This window comes from Phoca vitulina, unplaced genomic scaffold (assembly GCF_004348235.1).
Source record: "Phoca vitulina isolate PV1807 unplaced genomic scaffold, GSC_HSeal_1.0 scaffold41, whole genome shotgun sequence".
NCBI classification, from domain to species: Eukaryota; Metazoa; Chordata; class Mammalia; order Carnivora; family Phocidae; genus Phoca; species Phoca vitulina.
Window position 1 is genome coordinate 5,584,075 of NW_022589744.1, and position 22,010 is coordinate 5,606,084.

A 22,010-nucleotide genomic window follows, 5' to 3' on the forward strand; every position below is an offset into this window, starting at 1 on the left:
CTGCCTTCCTCCAGACGAGGCCAGAAGACCCGAGAGCTAATCCCGCACCCACACCCCCATCCGCCGCCCCGGCGCTGCCTGCCCAACCTCGCCGCCCCGGGTGGGTGACCCGAGTCACATGGGGTCGGGGCTGCTCCCAACTCCTTGCTTCTTTGGCCGCCTCCTAAGCAAGGGAGTTATGGAACCGTCTCAGTAAGGAAATTTTTGCCTGAGACTTGTCAAGGGCGAAGGGTGACAGTTCCTGGGCCCTTTTGGGCAAGGATATGCAACTTCAGGGAGTCCTGTGTTCTGTGCTGGCATCAGGAAAGAGTAGACCCATACAGTTGGTCTGAAAAAATTAGCATCAGTGGTTTTTCGCCCCATTGTCACGGTTGGGCAGGATGTTTTGCCTATAATCACTATGCAACACGTTCCTCTCTCCGTTTGGCTTAATAACTGGGGTGGGGGGGGGTACCACCACTTGCTCTACTATTTAAATGAAATCGTGTGTTGGTATGAAGGATCTTTGGCCTAAAAAGTGATGCGGAACCTGTACAGGTTGAGTGAGTGAATCACTGTTGGCTTGGATCGTAGGCTCTGCTTCTACTTCACGGTGTTTTTTAAAAATTAAACTGTTTGTAAGTAAAAAATACAAAAAAAGTTTTATTTCTGGGCTTTCAGAGAATTGGAGAAGATGGGTCTTATTTCAGTGACAGTTACGTTCATTTTTCTTAGTATCAGACATTTTCTAATTTATAAAAGGCATTTTGGCAAATTTGAGATACAGTGCCTGGTACTTCAGGTGCATCAGGAAACCACCATCTGGGTAGCAGTTGTCCAGGGGTTTGCTACAGATTTCAGCAGATTTGCAAGCAGGGTTTCTTTAACGGGGATTTTTTGTTCAGGAAGTTCTTAAGCAACTCCTTCTCATCACTTTTTTTTGCTCCCAGGATTGAGTTGAGGAAAAGTACCCCCCCCCCCCACCAGGGGTGGGGCTCCTGGGGTAATGAGGGGAGAAGAGCATTAGGCCAGGAGCTCACAGATCACAGCCAGCCAGCTCTGAGCCCTGGCACTGCTACAGTTAAGCTGTATAAAACAGTGTATTTATCCCATCTTACCGTTTAGCACAAAACTAATTAAGGTCTCTTTCAAGGCTTAGGGCTCCGCCTCGCCAGTCCTTAATTGAAGGTACCTTTGTATCGTGATGCGGCTGAACTTAAGGAATTATGTCAATGAATAGAGTCAGCATGTTAACTGATTGTGAGCCAGGTAAACACCTGGTCCTTATTGTGCACTGTGTCCAAAGTGAGACTTATTTGAACACTGGTTATGAGATGAAATAAGTCACTAGACATCTGTCTTTTTGAGTTGGCATGATCAGAAGATTGACAGCAAAACATCCAGACGATTGCCTGAATAGTCATGTGACTGTTAATTAAGATGGACCAAAGGTAACAGTTTAGTGATTAGAGATCCTGGGTTTGAATTAATCTCTGTGAGTTGAATTCTCTGTTTCTGTACACTTTTTGCAGTTGCTCTTCCTCCCTGTTAGGGAAATCGAAGGCTTTCCTGTGACTTACACTGATTTGAAGCTTGGTTTGGGAGTTTTTGAGTTTTGAATGTGTTCTTAGAAGACTTGGTGTTGGGGCGCCTGGGTGGTTTAGTTGGTTAAGTCTCTGACTCGTGATTTTCTCGGCTCAGGTCATGATCTCAGGGTTGTGAGATCCAGCCCTGAGTCAAGCTCCACATTCAGCTTGGAGTCTGCTTGGGATTCTCCCCCCGCCCTTGCCCCTCTACTCCCTTGTGCGATCTCTCTCAAATAAATAAAATCTTTATTTATTTTTTTAAAGATTTTATTTATTTGACAGAGAGAGACACTGAGAGAGGGAACACAAGCAGGGGCAGTGGGAGAGGGAGAAGCAGGCTCCCCACTGAGCAGGGAGCCCGACGCGGGGCTCAATCCCAGGATCCTGGGATCATGACCTGAGCCGAAGGCAGACGCTCAACGACTGAGCCACCCAGGCACCCCATAAATAAAATCTTAAAAAAAAAAAAGACCACTCGGTGTTGGGGTAAAGCTGGGTGCTCAGGGAACAAACGAACTCAGAGTGATAATGTTTGACTCTTGGCATTTCATAAATGTCTTTTTGAGGGGCTCAGAAAATCTTAGCTATAGCTGTTTGTCCAGAGCCTGGACATTGGCCTGTGCAGCGTGATTTTTTTTTCCTTCACTGGTTTTGGTTCTCTTGTGACTACCTTCTATTAAAAGTTTATAGAAAGTTATTTTGTAAATTAGAACACATTAAAATCCCTCAGAAAGAGCAATTGTGTTAATAATATTTGCTTTTCAAGGCTCTAATTTTATGACTGTGAACAAGTGTCAGTTTTTTTAAGCTCTGAGAAGTTATGGGTGTTTGTTTCTATGTTGGTCTCCAGTTTTGGAGGAGGTGGGCCTGGGGTAGTTCAGAAGCTTCAGAAAATAATTCGGGAATAGAATCAATGAGAATATCTAATGACTCCTAGCACACCTTTCTCTTTCTTTTTAAACAAAGGTATGAGGGTGCTGGTAGATGCTCGAGAGAAGCTTCATATTCCGTGGGGAGATAACTCAAACCAAGTCAACGGAGACAAGATGATGGCGTTTGACACCCGGTCCCCCATGGCGTCCCAAGGAATGGTGGAAACTCGAGTTTTTTTGCAATATCTCCCTGTTATAAGAGCATTATGGGCAGACAGTGGTGTACAGAATGCCTATGACCGGCGTCGAGAATTTCAACTGGTAAGAGATTTGTTCTTTTACATTGTTGTCATTTTATTTTAAGGACATTTTCCAGTAGCTGATTCTAACATGCCTTTTTTCACTGACTTCCACATTAAAATGTATCTATCCAGAATTTTAGCCTCAGAAATTTGGATTGCTATATAGATGAGCTTCTTACTGAAGCAAGATAAAAATAAGGTAAACCCCTTAGATTTGGTGAAACAGTTAGGTTTAATTGGTCATTTTTCCTTTTTGTAAGTAAGATGATAGTGATTTTCTTAGGTACTTTCTCCTAATTTTATTCTACTTTTGAAAATAATTTCCCCTCAGTTGCAGCAACGATATTCATCCTTCTAAAAAATTGATCCTTTACTCTCAGGCTGAGAGCTCAGTAACTGGACCTAGTTGTTCAGATGTGTCATTTATATAGTCTTTTGAGGTACTCATTTTATGATACAGATTAATTTATAAAGAGATTAAAGTCCTTGATAACATTTAAGTCATTCTTGCATTCTGTGTGTGTGTTTTTCTAAGGTTTCTAAGCACATTTTATAAAACGTTTCTTCTTTAAAAACAAAGTAATCTTAGACTACCATAATTTGTAGCCATTACACAGCACTGTAGAGAAGGTGGGGAAAAAAGGATCTGATCTAGGTTAAAGATACACAAATAATGATTGAAATCGGTTTTTTTAAATCAAGTGTTTTGCATGAATGCTTTGATTGTATTTTGGGTTTCTTTTTGCTGAAGACCGGAAAGATCCCAGGAATGATAACAATCTACACTGTATGCAATTTGGAGGTAGTTCAGTTTTGAAGTGTTTTACTGTAATATGATCCCAAAAAAAGTGACAGTTGAAAGTAAAACTGCTTAGAAAGTTGTTTGATGATGTCACTGGCATTAAAGTGATCCACATTTATGGGTGTGGCTACAAAATGGTACACAGCCAGCAGTCTTTGCTGTTACAGTTTGTACTCAGAAACAGTCTTGGCTATTAAAAGTTCTAGAAACGTGTTCATGACAGCTTTTTATAAAACCGATTTTGAATCTTTACTTTGAGTTATGGCTCTGACGGGCACCATACAAATGTAGCACTTGATTGCTTACTGTCTTGTATAGTTCTCTTTGGTGTATCTTGTCAAGTAATTTGTCCATTAATGAAAGGCAAAGACTATCTCATGTTATTAAAATTGAGTTGCTGGCAGCATTATATATTGATAATTAGGAATTTAACTTGACAAGTGACCTCTGTCCAATTCTCAGACTTCTGGTTGATTTTTGTCCTTTGGTCAGTATTTCTTATTTTACAGCTGATAGTTCCTCCACACACCGCTTCTTGTCTCTCGTCACCCTCCCTCTTGTTTTTAAGTGCTGCTTATTCTCCTTTCTTCTTCTTTTTTTTTTTTTTTTAAAGATTTTATTTATTTTTCAACAGAGAGAGAGAGACAGCGAGAGAGGGAACACAAGCAGGGGGAGTGGGAGAGGGAGAAGCAGGCTTCCCGCTGAGCAGGGAGCCTGATGTGGGACTCGATCCCAGGACCCTGGGATCATGACCTGAGCCGAAGGCAGACGCTTAACGACTGAGCCACCCAGGCGCCCTCTCCTTTCTTCTTAATTCATTTTCTTGACAAACCACACTTTCCACTCTAAGGTTTCTCAGGACGTTATTCATCCTTCCAGGTCAGGGGAGAAACATCCATCTGCAAAAGCATACGGTTCGTATTGATTGGATGAATAAATAAACAGCTGTACTCTAAAGGTTTCTGTAGGAAAGTCCTGTAAGTCCATTTAATTGAAGTTGGGCCTCACTGACACTTGAATTTGGACATTTACATCCTAACAGTTTTGTATCAAGACTGTCATGTAGGGACGCCTGGGTGGCTCAGTCGGTTAAGCGTCTGCCTTCGGCTCAGGTCATGATCCCAGGGTCCTGGGATCGAGTCCCGCATCAGGCTCCCTGCTCCATGGGGAGCCTGCTTCTCCCTCTGCCTCTGTATTTCTCTCTCTCTGTCTCTCATGAATAAATAAATAAAATCTTTAAAAAAAAAAAAAAAAAAAAAAGACTGTCATGTCATCGTAGTGAAGAAAGCATTCCTGAGTATTTGCCATTAAGAACAAATAGCCAAAACCAGAGTGAGGACCGGCATGTTCTTGACTTGACCCAGCTGATGCTTTAGGAGCAAAGAAGGTTTTGAGCGCAAGGAGAGACAAGTTCCAGAAATACTTTTCCTCATAAAAAGTAGGGGCAGAAGAAAAGAGGAACAGGGAGAGATGTAATTTTAAACTCCTGGAGGACAGGAATTTTTTTCCTGTGTGTATCCTTGGCATTGTTAATAGTGCCTGTCACATACAGAAGGAGTTCAGGTGTTACAATGAATTAATGACTCTGTGCTTTTGGATGCTGTGTGGGCTTGGCCAGTGTTAGACACTGAGAAGGCACCTGGCTCATTTAAAATTTTCCTCATGGTCCTCTTCAATTCCTTTTCTTCTCTACACACAGCAAATTCCCAAATCCTGTCTTTCCCACCCTTGACAAATCTCTCGCATCCACTGCCTCCTTCCCCCCTTTCCATTAATGTCTTAGTAGCTCTTGCTTGGACTCCCAGGTAATCTTGTTCAAACACCACATGGGTTTGTTCAAAAAGCTATGCTTATTCTCCATTACTTCCAGAACAGAGTTCAACCTCTTTATTTGAGTCAAGACTATCTCACTTACCTACAATTCCAATAATGTATTCATTAGACTACTTCACACACCCGATAGCCTCTCAGTTTCCACATACCCTGATTCTCTGCTTCTGTGGCTGTCTTTAGAGGGTCTTTCTGTCAGGGTTTTTCATTACTCTATTCAGTAGGTCCTATCCTTACCTTAGAAGAATGGTAATCACATTTCAATGTGACTAAATGTGGTCCATGGATCCCTTGCATCAGATTCGCTGGAATGCTTGTTTAATACAAAACAAGCGGAGTTCCAGACTCTCATCACAAGAGGATCTGATTCAGGAATCTGGGATGGGACCCAGTGCTGTGTATTTGTAACAGATAGTCATCGATGATTTGGATGAATTTGCTCCTCAGCTTCCCTGAGGGACAGTGCCTTAGGGTCGGAGCTTTCTCCAGCTCTCCCGGCTGGAATGTGGCTCCCTGCCTGTGCTCCTTGCTGGGCTTGCTTCTAGCCCTCCTTTGGTCACCTGTACTCCACTTGTTTGCACTTGTGTTTGGTTCTCCCACTAAAGTAGAAGCTCCGTTGGTATGCCTTGTCTTTTTCTCGCTCACTAGCATAAGCCTGACACTTATTTTATTTCCTCATTTTTTAGACACTCTGAATTATAAGGTTCTTCTAGAAAAAAAGAAACATTCCACATTAAGTGTCTTCTGGGAAATAGGAATCATTTCTGTATGCTAGTTTGTTAATTTTCTAGGAGATGGGAAGTCCTTGTATTACAGTCATAATTCTTTTTATGTTTAACAGTGTACATTCTTGAATCTTGGATAGAAAAAGTAAAACCATCGGGGAAAAGGGAAGAGTTAGCAGATAAATAAAGTTCGTCGTTTTTTGTTTCAACTAATGATTGATTATTAACTTTATTAATGCAGATTGAAATGCAAAAAACAACAAGTGGGAACAGTTTTTAAGCCTTTTTATGGCTTTTTTTGCTTAAGATGAACAACTGCCTTATAATCAGTCCTCGGGGCAAAAGGGATAGGGTGGTGGTATCACAGTGTAGGTTTTTAGTCAGCCATTCATTTGTTAGTAATAACTTCGCGTACAAACATGAATGTTTTCTTTTCCAAGTTCCCAAAGGCAAACATTTCCTTTTCTGGTTAGTTTCATTATGGGTAAGCTAAATAGTTTACTGTGGAAAAAGAAAAATCTAAGATTTACACTGCTCTTCTAGCTTTTAAGGTACCTTCCTAATTCTTGTAAACGAGCTCACAGGATAATACATACTCAGAAGCGGTCTCTTTTAGTACTGGATTAAATATTTGTGATGCTGAGCTTTAGCTGTGTGTACGTTCACTGTGGCCTGCCACTCCACAAAGGAGACACCCGCTCTGGAAAACCTTGTGTGACTGTGGTTGGGGAATTTGGTGACTTCGATGACTAGAGATGGGAGTCAGGGCTTGGCTGGAAAGTGATACAACTGCAGATACAGAGCAGAACTAACAAAATGGCCAGGAATCACTGTCAGTTAATTTTTTGGGATGTTTAATATACAGTTACTTTTTCAGAAATAGAAGCAACGTTAACAGGACTGGTTAAATAGGATAGGAAAGTTTGTGACTGGGAGGGACACTCCAGAGCTTCCTAGTTTCTATAAACACTTTAACTTGTCAGCGTTAATACAACTTCCTGTAATGACCAGTCTTTCTTTGCAATGCCTGAAACCAAAGTTATTTTCATTGTTATCGTGGTACCTTCAGTTAGATTTAATTTTTCTTATTCAAGTAGTACAGTTTGTGCTGGATGATCGCTACACTTCTCAGAGCTGATGAGGTAGTTTATCCATTAAGACAGAGCTGCTCTCAGTCTGGGCAACAGAGTAGCTATTTAGCCTCATTCATTGACCTATAAAGAGCTGAGCACTAAGTAAAATAGGAACTTCAGTGTGGACTGAAATATTTATTTCTTTATTTGTCCTGCAAAATAGATTTGAAATGGGGCGCCTGGGTGGCTCAGGCGTTAAGCGTCTGCCTTCGGCTCAGGTCATGATCCCAGGGTCCTGGGATCGAGCCCCGCGTCAGGCTCCCTGCTCCGCGGGAAGCCTGCTTCTCCCTCTCCCACTCCCCCTGCTTGTGTTCCCTCTCTCGCTGTGTCTCTCTCTGCCAAATAAATAAATAAAATCTTAAAAAAAAAAAATAGATTTGAAATGCTATAGAATTAGAGACATTGGTTTATTCTTTAATTCTAATTTGGATTGGCTTTAAAAAGTGAATCAGTTACTACTTTCAGTGGCAAAATATGATGTTTCTGTTGGAGAAGGAATTGGTCTGTTTTCTCTTTGAATAAAATCAGAATAGGACTTTGACTTCAAGTTGCAAAAAACCTATTGTCTCTTGATTCTAGGGTTATGGTAAAACATTTGAGCATATATAACAAAAAGATTATATATAACTGCAGAGATTTTAAAATTTAGGTCTCTACAGATAGAATTGCCTTTTGGTGAATTTGATCAGATGAAAGTGGTTCCGTTTTATCCAAATCTTAGAAACCCAGAGCTATAGCACTGTACATTAAAAACAGAGAGGATGCTTTGGCATGTGCTTATGGTTTTAATACAACTTTGTGAGATTGTGTGTGTGTGTGCATTTACATGGGTATGTATTTCTTGATGTATTATGTCTGTGTGTTTGTGTTTATATCTTTTTTATTTTATTTTTTTGGTGAAAGCTTAACTAGCTATGGGATGTCTGGGCTCTAGGTGCTGCAGGGGTGTTGTAAACTACTGTGCTGCTTTATTTTTACTGCTAAATAAAGCTAGTGGTACAGTAATTTATGCTGCTCTGAAAATGTTCATTAAACAACTAAGGGATGAAGCAAGGAAATGGTTTTGTTATGAAAACTAGATTTTTAGTTTCAGAATTCCTTACTAGAGTGGACCTAGCCCGGGAGAAATGCTTGTGGCCTCTAGTTTAAGAAAACCGTAATTGCCGAAGGCCTCCCTGGATTGAATGTTCCCTGTTCATCGTTCACAGATGGCAGCAGCCCCACCAAACTGGGACACCGAGTCATATTAGCCCAGAACAGGTGCCTGTTTCTTTCTCCAGAAAACTGATTCAGGGGCTCATAATTACATCACTTTTAAATACCTTATGTTTTATAAAAATCACTTTGTACTTTTCAGAGCCCTATCCACATATATTACCATATGATTCTTTAAAAACACTGTGAGAGGAATGAAATACATGCTATTGTCTCCATTTCACAGATGAAAAAATTCAGAGGCAGAGAGGTGTCTTGATGCTTCAGATCACAGCTAGCGAAGGATAGACTAGACGCTGGAACCCTGGTCTGCTGACTCCTGGTCCACAGCGCTGGTCAGTGAACCATTGTGGAGCACTCGAGCATTACAGCCGTGGAGTGTTCTTTTCCTTTCATGCCCAGCCTCTTCTGGCCAACACCCATGCACACAAATAATTAACACTCCCCTGGAAAGTTCTAGCACATTATTTTAAATATGTGTAAGGTTTTATTAAGAATACATGGCATTGTTCTGGTGGTTACACAGTTCTTCTGTTCTGAACTTTCATAATGTCCTTGTGCCGTTCCTTCTTTATTAATTTAGATTATAGTTATGATATAAATCTTAAATGACATTTGATGGTAGATTTACTTACTTAGTGGCACAGTTCATCCTAACCACCATTCATCATGATAAAGGTGGTTTGAATCTTCACCTCCTTGAAAACTATACTAGTGATCCTCACCTGATGTCCCATCAGTGAACATGGTTTGTAATGTGTGCCCTGAAAAATAAAAGTTTAATGACAGCTGCCTATTATCTGACAGGCAGCTATATATTTTTCTAGGCATGTGTCATTTGGAAATTGGCCCGTCTGGCATATAGTTGCCCAGCTTTGCACTTGGTGTGAAGAACCGGCTATCAGAACCTTTGTATTCTGTTATTTTATGAGCTCTTTGCAATGTTTCTCATGTAGCTGTCACAGTTTTTATATTGCTTGTGAGCATTCCAGATTGCAGTTTGTCGTAAGTTTTTGTTCCAGTTAGAAAGTGCCTATTTTTTTTAAAGTGCATATTTCTGGAAGATGACAATTATTTTTATTTCCTTGTTTGAAAGTACTTTGTTATTTTCCAGCTGTATGATAGAGTTCACTTTTGTCATTATTGTGAACATATTTTTTTTACAAGTTGCTTTTTTTCAAGAGAATTTGTTACATCCACATTAGCAGAGCATTATTAGAATGGACTGATAGGGATCAAGGACTTTAGTGGCCTTGGCTAAAGTTACCAATCTGTTGCAGTGATAGTAGTTGTTTGTCTTAATCTTTCCAATTTAATCTCTCTCTTCTCTTGGCAAAATGAATAAAAAAGATTTTTAGATCAGTGCAGTGGGTGAACTGTTTCACCCCCAACTATTATACAAGAGATGCAGAAAACTAGTAGTAGAATCACTCTTCATTGATTTATTTTGGCTTTAGGTCTAAGTCATAAGACTTGGTTTTGCTACATGAAATGTTGTATCTTCCAAGCAAACTAGAAAATAACCATATTCAAAGTCATTGATTTATTTTACATGTTGTAAAACATTTTTACAAATGGTTTTAATGTGATGACGTTCAGCTTCGATGTGGTTATCTGCTGTGCCGTGGGATAACGTGGGACTAGATAACTAGCCAGAACTTGTCCTTGCTCTGCCCTTCACTGTGTGAGCTTGAGCCAGTCCCTCAGCCTTTCTGTTCTGAAATTGTAAAAGGGGAACTATCTGAAGATCTATTATTATTAGTTGTTGTAGAAATTGCATGAGGTGATCCATATAAAATAAGCCTGTGGCACAGTGCCTGACCCATATTAACCGTATTATTAACATTAGCCGTTAATATCCCTAATAAGCCATATGCGCATCAACCGTAAGTAACTTTTTAACAGAATAAAGCCCTGTAAGCATTGATTTGATTCACTCTCTGAACGTGATTACCGATATAAAAATCCTGAATTCTAAAAAATGCAGAATATGACTCATATTCTCATTACACCATATGTTGTCTCTACTGAAGGTAGAACGTCCAGGAGAGAATTGAGCTCCTCTGCGTTGCGGTATCGGTTCTTGTTGCCTTCTCATACCGCTTCGCTTGGTCTTTAAGCTGATGTGTAGGCTGAATTAACCAAATCCTTGTCTTCCTGCGGGCTGTATGGTAGGATAGCCTCTGGCAGAGGTGCAGGTGCTCTGCCCCCCCCCACGGCACGTGCCTCCTGCTCCACCTCTGTGGTGACCCTCCACCCCCACACGCACGCTCGCTCCCTCTCGAGGCTTTGCAGGTACGCAGGTCGAAGAGGGTATTGGGGCTGCTTTTCCAAGGTAAAAAAAATTCCTTACAAAATGCAGAATGATTTTTTTTTTAAGATTTCATGTTACTTTTTGTGAGATTTTATAACTTCTGATCATTTTGCATAAAAACCAAGTAAAAGCACTAGTCTAACAGAGAAATGCCTCCGTTTTCTCATGGAGCAAAATAAACACATTTCAAATTTGCTCCCCTAAAGAAAAAAAACATTTTACTGATTTTGGCATTTAAAAACCATGTTAGCCAACAAACAAAACTCTTCTATGGCTAAAATATAATTGTGTCTTTGGGTTTCTTGAGCTGGAGCAGCCGCATTTAGCCCGTTAGTAGGACATTTTCTCTTCTCACCCTTCTAGAAAGGTTAAAAGAGCTGGACTAATGAATTATTGGTGTGAGAGACTTTCACTTTCCTTTTCAGTATCCTGATTACTCTTACTCCCTGGATAATCTTTTTAAGAATTATTTTCCGTTAAACAAGACGAACTGCCTAATAGGAGGGTTTGTCATCGTACGTCATTGTGTGATTTTCATTTAGGCCTCATGATGTGCAGTGCGGTTATATCCGCTTATTGATACTAAGTAAAAGAAAAATGTAAGCTGCTAGGTTTTCCTAGTTGCTAGAGAGTCACAAGTTATTGCCAGGCCCACTTTGAGTTACAGGAGGCCTCACAAATGAGAAGATCATGCTTTAGATAAATTGCTGTTCCCATGTAAGATGGTCCCTAAATTCCTATTTATTGATTTTTAAAAGCCTAAATAAGTGAATGCTGTATATTCACAAAGCTGCAAATACTATTCATCCTAGTTTAAATACTTAAAAGAGAGTAACGTGATTTAGCCTATTGAGTTAAAATATTGCCATACTAATGATTTGCTCTTTTTAACTGTTACCTGCTACGTTTGCAGTAAAAGTATTCTTGTTTGTTAACTACAGCTTCAAAAATTGTAGGGACTTTATACCATATAGATGTCACACATTTCAGTTCTTTAATTGGGCAAGGAGAATTATACGTACTTGCTTAGTTTTTTCCTTGACTTTTTAAAATTATCTTATGATCAAATGTTGCAACCAGTTTTAAGGTTGGTGTTACAACTTAGTAAGAAACCAAGATTTTTACCTCTTAAATAGCATTTTGCACATTGGGCCATAATGTAAGATACCTTTGTTTTGAAAAAGAAGGCTCTTTGTTTTGTTTTGTTTTAAACTTTCATTCTACAGAAATGCATTCTTTTGAAGGGAATATATGTGTTCTTTTTTTTTTTTTAAGTGATCTCTACAGCCAGTGTGGGGCTCGAACTCACGTCCCCAAGGTCAAGAGTCATGTGCTCTTCTGATGAGCCAGCCAGGCGCCCTTCATCTTATATTTTTATATGTAATTATGTTTTGTACTAAATGCAAGTATTAAGGTTTAGAGCATTACTCTGAGTATCCATTTTCATTATGATAATCTGAATTCTTTTCTCAAATAGGAAAAGTAAAGAGCAAACATAAAAGACAATGTGGGCAAGAAGGCCTTGAGTAGCAGATTTCAGGAGATATGTTCTTTAACAAGTCTGATAACAGTTAACTGGCAGCTCTCAGCAGCCATTCAGTAACATGTTATTGAACACCTACTCATGAGCAGGCTGGATATTTGCTAGTGAATCAAATGAGAACAATCTCTGTTCTCATTGATCTTGCTAGTTGGAGGAACGTACATTAATGGGCGAACAGATAACTAATTACACGTGGTAAATGTTCTGAAGGACAAGAAAAGGAAGCCGTGAGGGAACAAGAGGATGGTCTGAGGAGGTGACCTGTAAGTTACGACCCTGTGGGTGAGAAAGGGTCCGCCAGGTGAAGAGAAGTAAGGTTCAGCAGAAGGAGCACCATGTGTGCAGGATGTAGGTGGGGAAAAGCTTGCTGGAGTGTGGAAATTGGGGCAAATGAGAAGAGCGGTGGTCAGTCAGCAAATAGTTGTCGAGAACCCCTGGATGCTAAGCGGTTCCAGGGTGATGAGACTCTTGCAGAAGGAATAGCTTGTCAGGTGGTCGCTGTGAAGATGGAGACGAGACTGGTGGCTTCAGGATGCACTTTGTAGGGAGAATCATGGGGATCTGACAGATTGGAGATAAGAGGAGTGAGGGGGAAGCAGACGTTAAGAGAGACTCGGCTTCTGATTTTAATGACTAGGTGGATGGTGGTGCTTTTTGCTGAAATGAAAAGATTGTGTGAGAGAGATTTGAGGGGGAAGATGAAGACTTTAGTTTGGACATACTAGGTAGAGATCTCTGTGAGACATATAGATGGAATCAAGTAGACGGTTTGATACATGAGTCTGGAATCCAGAATGGAGCTTTGGGCTGTAGGTAGAAATTCAGGAGTAACTTGTATTCAGGTGATATTTAAAGTCTATAGAATGTGTACATTTACTCAGGGGGAGGGTGTAAAAGAGAATAGGACTCAGGGTGGAGTCTTTAGGAACCTTCAGACCGAATAGGGCTCAGGATGGAGTCTTTAGGGACCTTCAGAGTGCTTGAGAACATTCAGAGAAGGGGATGCTGGCAGACATGGCCAAAGGGTAAGAGAATTTCAGGAACGTGTAGTACCATGGGGGCCAGAGAAGCGTTTTGGAGAAGAAACAAGTGGACAGTGGTGCCGCACACCACTGAGGTGTAGTAAGGCGAAGACTGACGTGTTCCTTGATTTTGGCAACAGGAAGGTTGTTGCTGACTGCGGCAGGTGATCTGATAAGGGAGAAGCCTGGCTGGCAGGGCTCGAAGAGGGAAGAGAGGTGAGGAAGTAGAGAAGATTCAGTTGAGATTAATCTGACTGTTCTCATTTCCCTTTTGCAGTACTTTCAACCACCTGGCTTGGTAGGTTGGGTTTTTCTCAAGCCTTTTCAGAGTTCAAGAGGACATTGTGTTTATATTAACCAATTTCTTTGAATCTCACTGTCTCAGAAGCAGAGTTCATACCAGGTAGTGATGCTGTTAACGTTAGGCCAGGCAAACACGGAAGAGTTTTTCATTTTGTACTTGATTGTTTTACTTATGACCATTTTCTGTTTATTGAGGGCAATAACTTGATCAGTTAAACACGTCCATTCCTTTGTTCCTTCAGCAGACATGTGTTGAATACCTGCCCACACCTGTGTTCTGGACTGAGTAGGCCCTGGGGACTCAGGAACTGCATGTCTGCCTGCCTTAATGGGGGCTCTCAAGCTGGTGGGAGCCAGAGTCAGCCCACGGTGGTTGTCAGTGAGATGGGAAATGCTGTAGGGTACTGCATTTGCTGCTTTCTTGCCAAGCATAGGCAGAATCACTAAGTGTTTACTAACCTAGAAAAGACCTTAGTGGGTCCAGTCCACTTTATTTTGTACATAAAACATAGGTCCATAGAGGTTAAGGTCACAGCTAGTTTTGATTAGAGCCACTATTCAAAGTCAGGGCTGTATGACTCCATTGCCCATGTCTGATACTCACTACCATGCTTTCCTGCATCCCTTAATGATATAATTAACTGAACAGTGATTTGGAAACAGGAACTGATATGCCAGTATAAATTTTGAACTATTTCTCACATTCATCAGTATTTAGAAACATTCACAGGTTGCATTGCTTTGCTGTCTGACATGACTGATTGGATCTGGGGAAAGGAAAGGTAGTTAATGCTCTTGTAGGCTGTGTGGAGCTTCTCTGTTGACAAGAGAATTTGGGATGATGGATTGAACACTAAAATGGAATAAAGTGATCGGGATTTTCCTCTCATCAGCTGTGTGATTTTAGGCATAGAATTTCTTTATTAATGTTGATTGTTAATTAATGTTGCAATTATTGCATAATTTTTGAGTTGTGGGGATTTCAAGATGCATTGTAGCACATCATCATAGAACAGAACTTTCCATCTGGTGTGCATTCACAAGGACTCTTACAGGCCCCTCTATTTAGATAGCAGGGGAATTGAAACTGTATTTGGGAAGTATGTCCTGTGTTGGAAGACTATTCTTTTTTCCTTTTTTTTTTTTTTTTTTAACAATTGAGGTCATCTCTTTTTGATAAAAAAAAAAAGTTCTGAAGATTCTAGTTCTGGCAAAACTTGATGTTTCTTTATATGTTATCGGGATTGTATATGATTGATCCTTTTCAAAAAAGTATTTTAACTTCGAAGAATGTTTTCAGAGCTCAAAACTCTAAGCTCTTTAGTATAATCATTAGGTGGAAACTAAAAAATAGGAAAGTCATTTTGTTTTTGTTTTTTGAGGAAATTATTTACAGGCTCCAGAATCCAGACTAGCTTTTTTTAAAGTTTAAATTTTAAAACATATATGTCCATTGTAGAAAATCATCCAGCTAGCCCTAACCACTATTTCAAGACATCTTTGTTGACATTTTGGTATATTTCCTTCTGATATTTTTTTTTGTTTTTTTTTTTAATTTTTATTGTTATGTTAATCACCATACATTACATCATTAGTTTTTGATGTAGTGTTCTATGATTCATTGTTTGTGCATAACACCCAGTGCTCCATGCAGAATTTGAATATAGTATTGGAGGTGGAGATGAACTTTTCTGTACTTTCTGTACAGTTTTATATCCTGTTCATTTAATGTTGCAATGTTAACATTTCCTGGAGGAGGTGATTTTCTCAGAGAACTGGTAAGGCATTCTTCTAGAAATGGATGTGAATTTTTAACTTAAATGTAAAATTTATTCCTGTATATATTTCTTTATGAACAGAAGGTGGTGGTGCTAAATGGTAACATGGAATATGGGCTAAATTTTACCATGTTGCTACCCAGTTGAACAGCATTATATACAATGTCGGATCTAGCCCTCCATCTCTGCCATATTAAACTGCTTCTTCACATTTAAAATCTGTATTTAGGGGCGCCTGGGTGGCTCAGTCGGTTAAGCGTCTGCCTTCGGCTCAGGTCCTGATCCCAGCTTCCTGGGATCAAGCCCCTGGTCCAGCTCCCTGCTCAGCAGGGAGCCTGCTTCTCCCTCTCCTTCTGCCCCTCCCCCTGCTTGTGCTCGTGCTCTCTCTCTCTCAAATACATAAATAAAATCTTTAAAAAAATAAAAATAAAATAAAATCTGTGTTTAATTTTTGGGGGATGATTTTAAAAAGGAATGCTCACCTCCACTCTGAAACCTGTATTATTTTAAAGAAGGGGCTGTAGTTCTTATGTAGGGTTTAGAGAATAATTGATCCTTAAGATAACAAAATTGAACAGCTTGTATGTGTTAGGTACGTGCACATAAGTAGAAGATACATACGTATCTATAAATACTTAGTAAATGTAAGGCTAAAGTTTTGTCTTTCTTCAGGATGAAATGTTCTAATAAAAGTAAGGTTCTTTTTTGTGATTTCTGTAGTAGGAGAATTACTAAACTGCATTATACATGTGTTACGTGTGAATTGGAATTTGGTTAGACTACAGGAATACTCTTAGAAAACTATGATCATTAGCCTTAAATTTATTTTGGTGATAAGTCTCATTGAAAAACTGGTTGTAAAAAGGAACTTTCTAATTTGTGAGCAATGGCAAGGAAGGGGCAGTTTACAAAATAAAGTGATAGCTTAGTTTGGTCCAAAAATTTATTTTTAATCTTGTGTACTAGTTTGTTTTTACAGCTTATATGCAGGCAACATGGAAATTAATTGCCTAAATTAGACAAAACTTTTTTGGAGAAATTCTATTAAGGCTATTATAAACTATCTTAGATTAGTCTGGAAAAGTATTTACTTTGAAAAAATGTTTTCGAGTACTGGGGTGGTTTTTAATGTAACTGACTAATTTTTGGCTCATTTGGAAGTTTTAAGTGGTATACATGGAAAACGCTAGCCAGAATTTGAAAATGCATTCAGTTGGAGTCCACTGAATATTGACCTGTTTTCCTTTGACAAAGAACAATAGCTTATATATTTCTAATGTAAGTAAATACTGTCTTGTTCCTCATGAACCAAACATGCACGAGTGATAGTGCTTTAGGTATGCTTTCATAATAAAGATGTCATTATGACCCTCATTCCAAACGTGCTGTGTATCACATCAATACTTTATAATGCTTTTTTCCAGAGAAAAATGAATAGGGAAAGCCATTTTTTTTAAAAAAGAGTAGGTCATTTCAAAGACAGGAATAATAGTTCCTTTGTGAAGAACAGGCGAAAGGAGAATGTTGGAAGGACACTAAGGGAGAGAAGAGGTGAGCCCGCCCATGGCCAACTCTGAGAACCAGGGGAAGGGTTTTGTGCGTGTGCCTACACTGCGTGTAAAGCTAGCTAGCCTCTTTATCATATTTTAGTTTGAAGAAAAAAATTAATGGAGGGAAAGACATGGAACCCTTTAGAGAGATAGTATATTTCAGATATTTGAAATACGATGGTTTTAAGCTCTTCTTACTTTATTGTCATCTTCAAAGCTATGAACAAACTCTTAAAATATAATTAGGCCAGGTTTTATGTTTACTGCCTTTAAGAAATTAAGTATAATGTTAGAATCTTAGATTTCAGATAAATAGCATGAGCAGAGTAGTATCATGGTAACTTTCATATTTTCATGTGAATATGTGAAGAGAATAGAGAAAGGACAAATAGGATGGGAAATTGAGTCTTTAAATAATAAAAAAAATATTATCTTCTGCCTTTGTTATTAGCCACATCCTTAGACTGAAATGAAGAGTCTTGATTCATTAACGAGCTTTAACCCCAAATTTTTCCGTTTTGTACCTTATTTATATTTGGCATTTGATTCTTACTGTAAACTTACATAAGTAAATGCTAGGTGGAAAGGCTTATATTGCTCAAAGTCTATTCATAGAATATTGCCCTAAAGTCTCCTTATTTAGATATGGCTTCACCATGATATTTGCAGGGTTTAAATTACTAGTATATACAAATATAAATTATTGATTTAAAAAACACATATATGTCGGGTTGCCTGGGTGGCTCAGTTGGTTAAGTGTCTGCCTTTGGTTCAGGTCTTGATGTCAGGGTTCTGGGATGAAGCCCCCCCTACCCCACCCCATGCACATGCACATGTACTCTCTCTCAAATAAAATCTTTTTTAAAAAATTAAAAAATAGGGGCACCTGGGTGGCTCAGTTGTTAAGTGTCTGCCTTCGGCTCAGGTCATGGTCCCAGGGTCCTGGGATCGAGCCCCACATTGGGCTCCCTGCTCCATGGAAAGCCTGCTTCTCCCTCTCCCACTCCCCCTGCTTGTGTTCCCTCTCTCGCTGTGTCTCTCTGTCAAATAAATAAAATCTTTTAAAAAAAATTTAAAATAAAATAAAAAAACATAAAGGTCACTTTTAAAGGCAAGGGGATGTTTCCTTTCGAATAGACTTTTCCAAACATATGCTTAAAGAAGCCTACCTAATGAATATTCAGGAAACTTTGATCTGGCTTAGTTTGGGGGATTATAAGACTGATGAAAATTAATTGCACATTACAGGCACACCAAAACTTTACTGTGGCAATCGAGGCAGGACAACTCACAGGTGTAATCAGTTTGAGGAGTAAACAGATTTCTAGTTTTTTCTCTTCTCTCTTGATCCTTTTTCCTCTTTGAAGTATTCCAAACTTGCAAATGAAAGACTTAACATGCATGGAAAGTGTGTAAAAAGCTTTAAACCATTGGACTTAGCCATTTTAGAACACAGACATCTATTTTGTAGTTTACTAGTACTTCTTCAGGAAATGTTTTGCTGTTTATAGCATTTGAGTAGTGGTTGGTTCTCTGTATAAAGAGAAACTGGATATTAACTTTGAGTTCTCATTTTCAGAATCACATGTATACTTAGATTTCAGAAGAAAATTTCTCACTGCTTAATTACCTTGGTAGTATAGATTTTCTCTACTGTTTCTTGTGCTATCATGTTTATTTTTAAACAGAAAACTAGGGGTGGCTTAGTCGGTTGAGCCTCTGTTGATTTTGGCTCAGGTCATGATCTTTGGGGTCCTGAGATCGACCCTGTGTCGGGCTCCCCGCTCAGTCTTGCTTGTCCCTCTCCTCTGCGTTCCCCCTCTCTCGCACTGTCTCTCTCTCTCAGATAAATAAATCTTTTAAAAAAATAAAACTGTTTTAGGTAATGCTGGTCTCATAACTAACTAAAAGGGCCTCCACACGTAAAAATGGGATACTTCTTAATTCACTTATTTTTTTCTAATTGACTTCTTTTTTCAGGGTGTTTTCTGCCACTTATAGGCACACTTAATTAGCCTGTAGTTAAATTCTAGACATTTTACAGGATTAAACAATGGCCGTTTATTTAGTAGTAAACTAAAATCTGATACATTACTTATACTTCACATGTGATTAAATTTTTTTTGCATGTGATTGAATTTTGTTTTATTTTTTCTAAAGATTTTAGTTATTCATTTGAGATACAGAGATACAGAGAGAGAGAGAGCATGAGCAGGGGGAGAGGCAAAGGGAGAGGGAGAAGCACGCTCCCTGCTGAGCCAGGAGCCCGATGTGGGGCTCGATCCTAGGACCCTGGGAACATGACCGGAGCCGAAGGCAGACACTTAACCGTCTGAGCCACCGAGGCGCGCCGTATGATTGAATTTTATTTGACCTTTTCATCCCACAATGTACCTGTTTAACAGGTAAAAAGATAAGAGAGTGCTTCTTCCTTATTAAGCACCTTGATTTGCTTTATCTTATCATGCAAAGTTTAAATGTCTGTTGTAGGAGCAAATTAGTTTTGTAGGTTTAATTGAGGTTCCAAGTTCTTTAGGATCCTATACTAAAATATAAGTAGTGGTTCTACTCATTTTTCTCATTTGTGCTTTTATAGCATTTAACAGTGTAAAACTTGGATTACCAGGTTCATCAATTTTTGACCATAAAAATCTCAGGGAGTTAGCTTCGAAGGCTGCAGCAGACTCTGGCGGACCTATGAAAATAGGCTCTAGGGATGTGGGAAGGAAGGCAGCTAGAATGGTAGTAAGGTACATCTGAGTGCCAAATCAGATGTAAAAAGAGAAAGGGAAAGCTCTACTTGTACGCTTAAGTCCACTGTTTATGTCACAATTTAGATCTGTCAAAGGAAGGTCTAATGTTCTACTTGTAAGACATAGTTGAACAAAAGTGATACTTGAAACCTACTTTTACAATAAGATAAAGCAAAGTAAGTTTCTAATCTAGTTTCTTGAGAGCCTGTTTTTGGAGGTTCTAGCAGGGGAGTGCAGCTACTCGTACACAAAGAATAGTCCTCCTCTATTGGGGAAGGTCGTCCTCCTGGAGCTTGCAGCTTCAGGAGGGACACACATGGAGTGGTGAGGGAGGAAGGGGACCCCTGCCTAGCCGGCCAGATCAGCTGAATCAACCCTGGCCATCAGTGGGGTGACAGATGTCACAGCCAGATCGCCCTCACGTCCTCTAATCTAGTTTCTTAATATTCTTGGCATTTTTGCAAGGCTTAAAAAACACAACCGATTTGGTGTAATCAATACCAAAAGTCATGAAAATGTTGATGTAGAATCCAATTTTGAGTAAAATGGGTGTCCAGATCTGAACTGACGCTGGACTGACTACATTAGAGTCCCTTCTTTTAGAGCTTATGTTTTTGTTTTGGTAGATTTGTGGTGGACCTGGGAATCTGCAGTTTTTTAAAAAGATTTATTTAGAGAAAGAGACACGGGGCTCGGGGCTCGATCCCCCGACCCCAAGATCAAGACCTGAGCTGAAATCAAGAGTCAGACGCTTAACCAACTGAACCACCCACCCCACAATCCCCCTCCGGCGCCCAGGGATTCAGTATTTTTAACAAGTCCGTTAGAAGTGCTAACACAGTGCCAGGTGTAAGACCGTCGTGGGTCTAGAACTGGAGTCAAAAAACACTGTTTCTGAAAAGGGCCGGTAGTAGGAGTATGATATTTTAGACTTTGCATGCCAGCAGACAAAATCAAGGGCATTATGTAGGTATTTATATACAAAGAGGAAACACAAATTTCCACAAATTTTTTATGGATGAAATTCAAAATAGAATAATAAAAATTGTATACAGTATTTTGTAGTATATAGGCTTACTAATGAGAAGAGTGGGATTCTTTTGGAGATGAATAACACTTTGCTTAATTGGGGTTCAAATTTTAATGTTCCCTATCATCAAAATAAGTTGCAAATGTTCATTTATGCTGATCTGTAGTGAGATTTTATACATTTCATCCTTGAAAAAAATGTCTTTTCATACAGATGGGTACTGCCAAATGAACATATGTTTTTAAAATTTTTTTTAAAGATTTCATTTATTTGAGAGAGAGCAAGTTGAGAGCACAAGCTGTGGGGGAGGGGCAGAGGGAGAAGCAGACTCCCCGCTGAGCAGGGAGCCCCACCCCGGGCTGGATCCCAGGACACTGGGATCACGACCTGAGCTGAAGGCAGACACTTAACTGACTGAGCCACCCAGGCGCCCCTGAGCATATGATTTTAATTGAGCATAGTTATTGCTTGGAAGGCATTTATAGAATTCTGTTAGATTCTTCTCGATGTTTGCCTCTTGGCATGTCATTTACATTGCAAATTATCCATTTCCAGTTGGTGGTTAGGTGGAAGCTCCTCATTGTAATTAAGTGGATTTTAAAATATGAAAATATCCTTTGTACTTACATTGGGGTCTGAAAGATGCTGCAGGAACTATAGTTTGATTTTGGAAAAATACGTGCTGCAAATTTGTGTGAGGATGGAGGTCTCACTTCTTGTTTTAACTTTTGACAGCAAAGAAATTATATAAAACAGTTTGACATTGCTTATGATTAAAATAATGCCAGTTGTTGAAATGAATTACCACAGTATAAGTTTTGCAAAAACTGTTTTGCTTTTTAATGTGGGGCTGAATTCCTTAAGATAATATAATCAGGTCTTCCCTAAAGTTAATTTCCAAAGCCATTCATGGTCTGCATTAGTGATTGAAAGTCATTATTTGGAAAAATTCAGTTTCATCCATTAGTTCCAAAAATCTCAGTAAAAATTTACCTCTGCTAAGCTCTTGAACTGTGTAATAGGACAAATCAGCATATTCAGCTTCTATTTTTTACAAAAATTCATGGAACTGATGACAGATAAGTCCATGGGAAGTGAATTAAATTTATTATTGACACTTCTCTGGTTCAAAAACACATGATAGACCCATCTGCTTCCCACAAAGTACCGAATCACGCAATGCGCCATCATTTTTAGTCTTTCTAAATTTATCTTTTTTCTGCTGTGCACATACTTTTACTACCGTCAGTTGTAACACACCCTGGCATATTAT

At 39.3% G+C, this 22,010-nt stretch overlaps 1 protein-coding gene across 1 annotated transcript in view; it reads left to right on the forward strand.

Moving 5' to 3' along the window:
- Positions 1-22,010, forward strand: part of GNA13 (G protein subunit alpha 13) — a 42,128-nt gene that overhangs the window by 634 nt on the left and 19,484 nt on the right. The window contains exon 2 of the mRNA XM_032429408.1: positions 2,532-2,758. Within this exon, the coding sequence (XP_032285299.1) occupies positions 2,532-2,758 (227 nt within the window). The remainder of the gene's footprint in view (positions 1-2,531; positions 2,759-22,010) is intronic.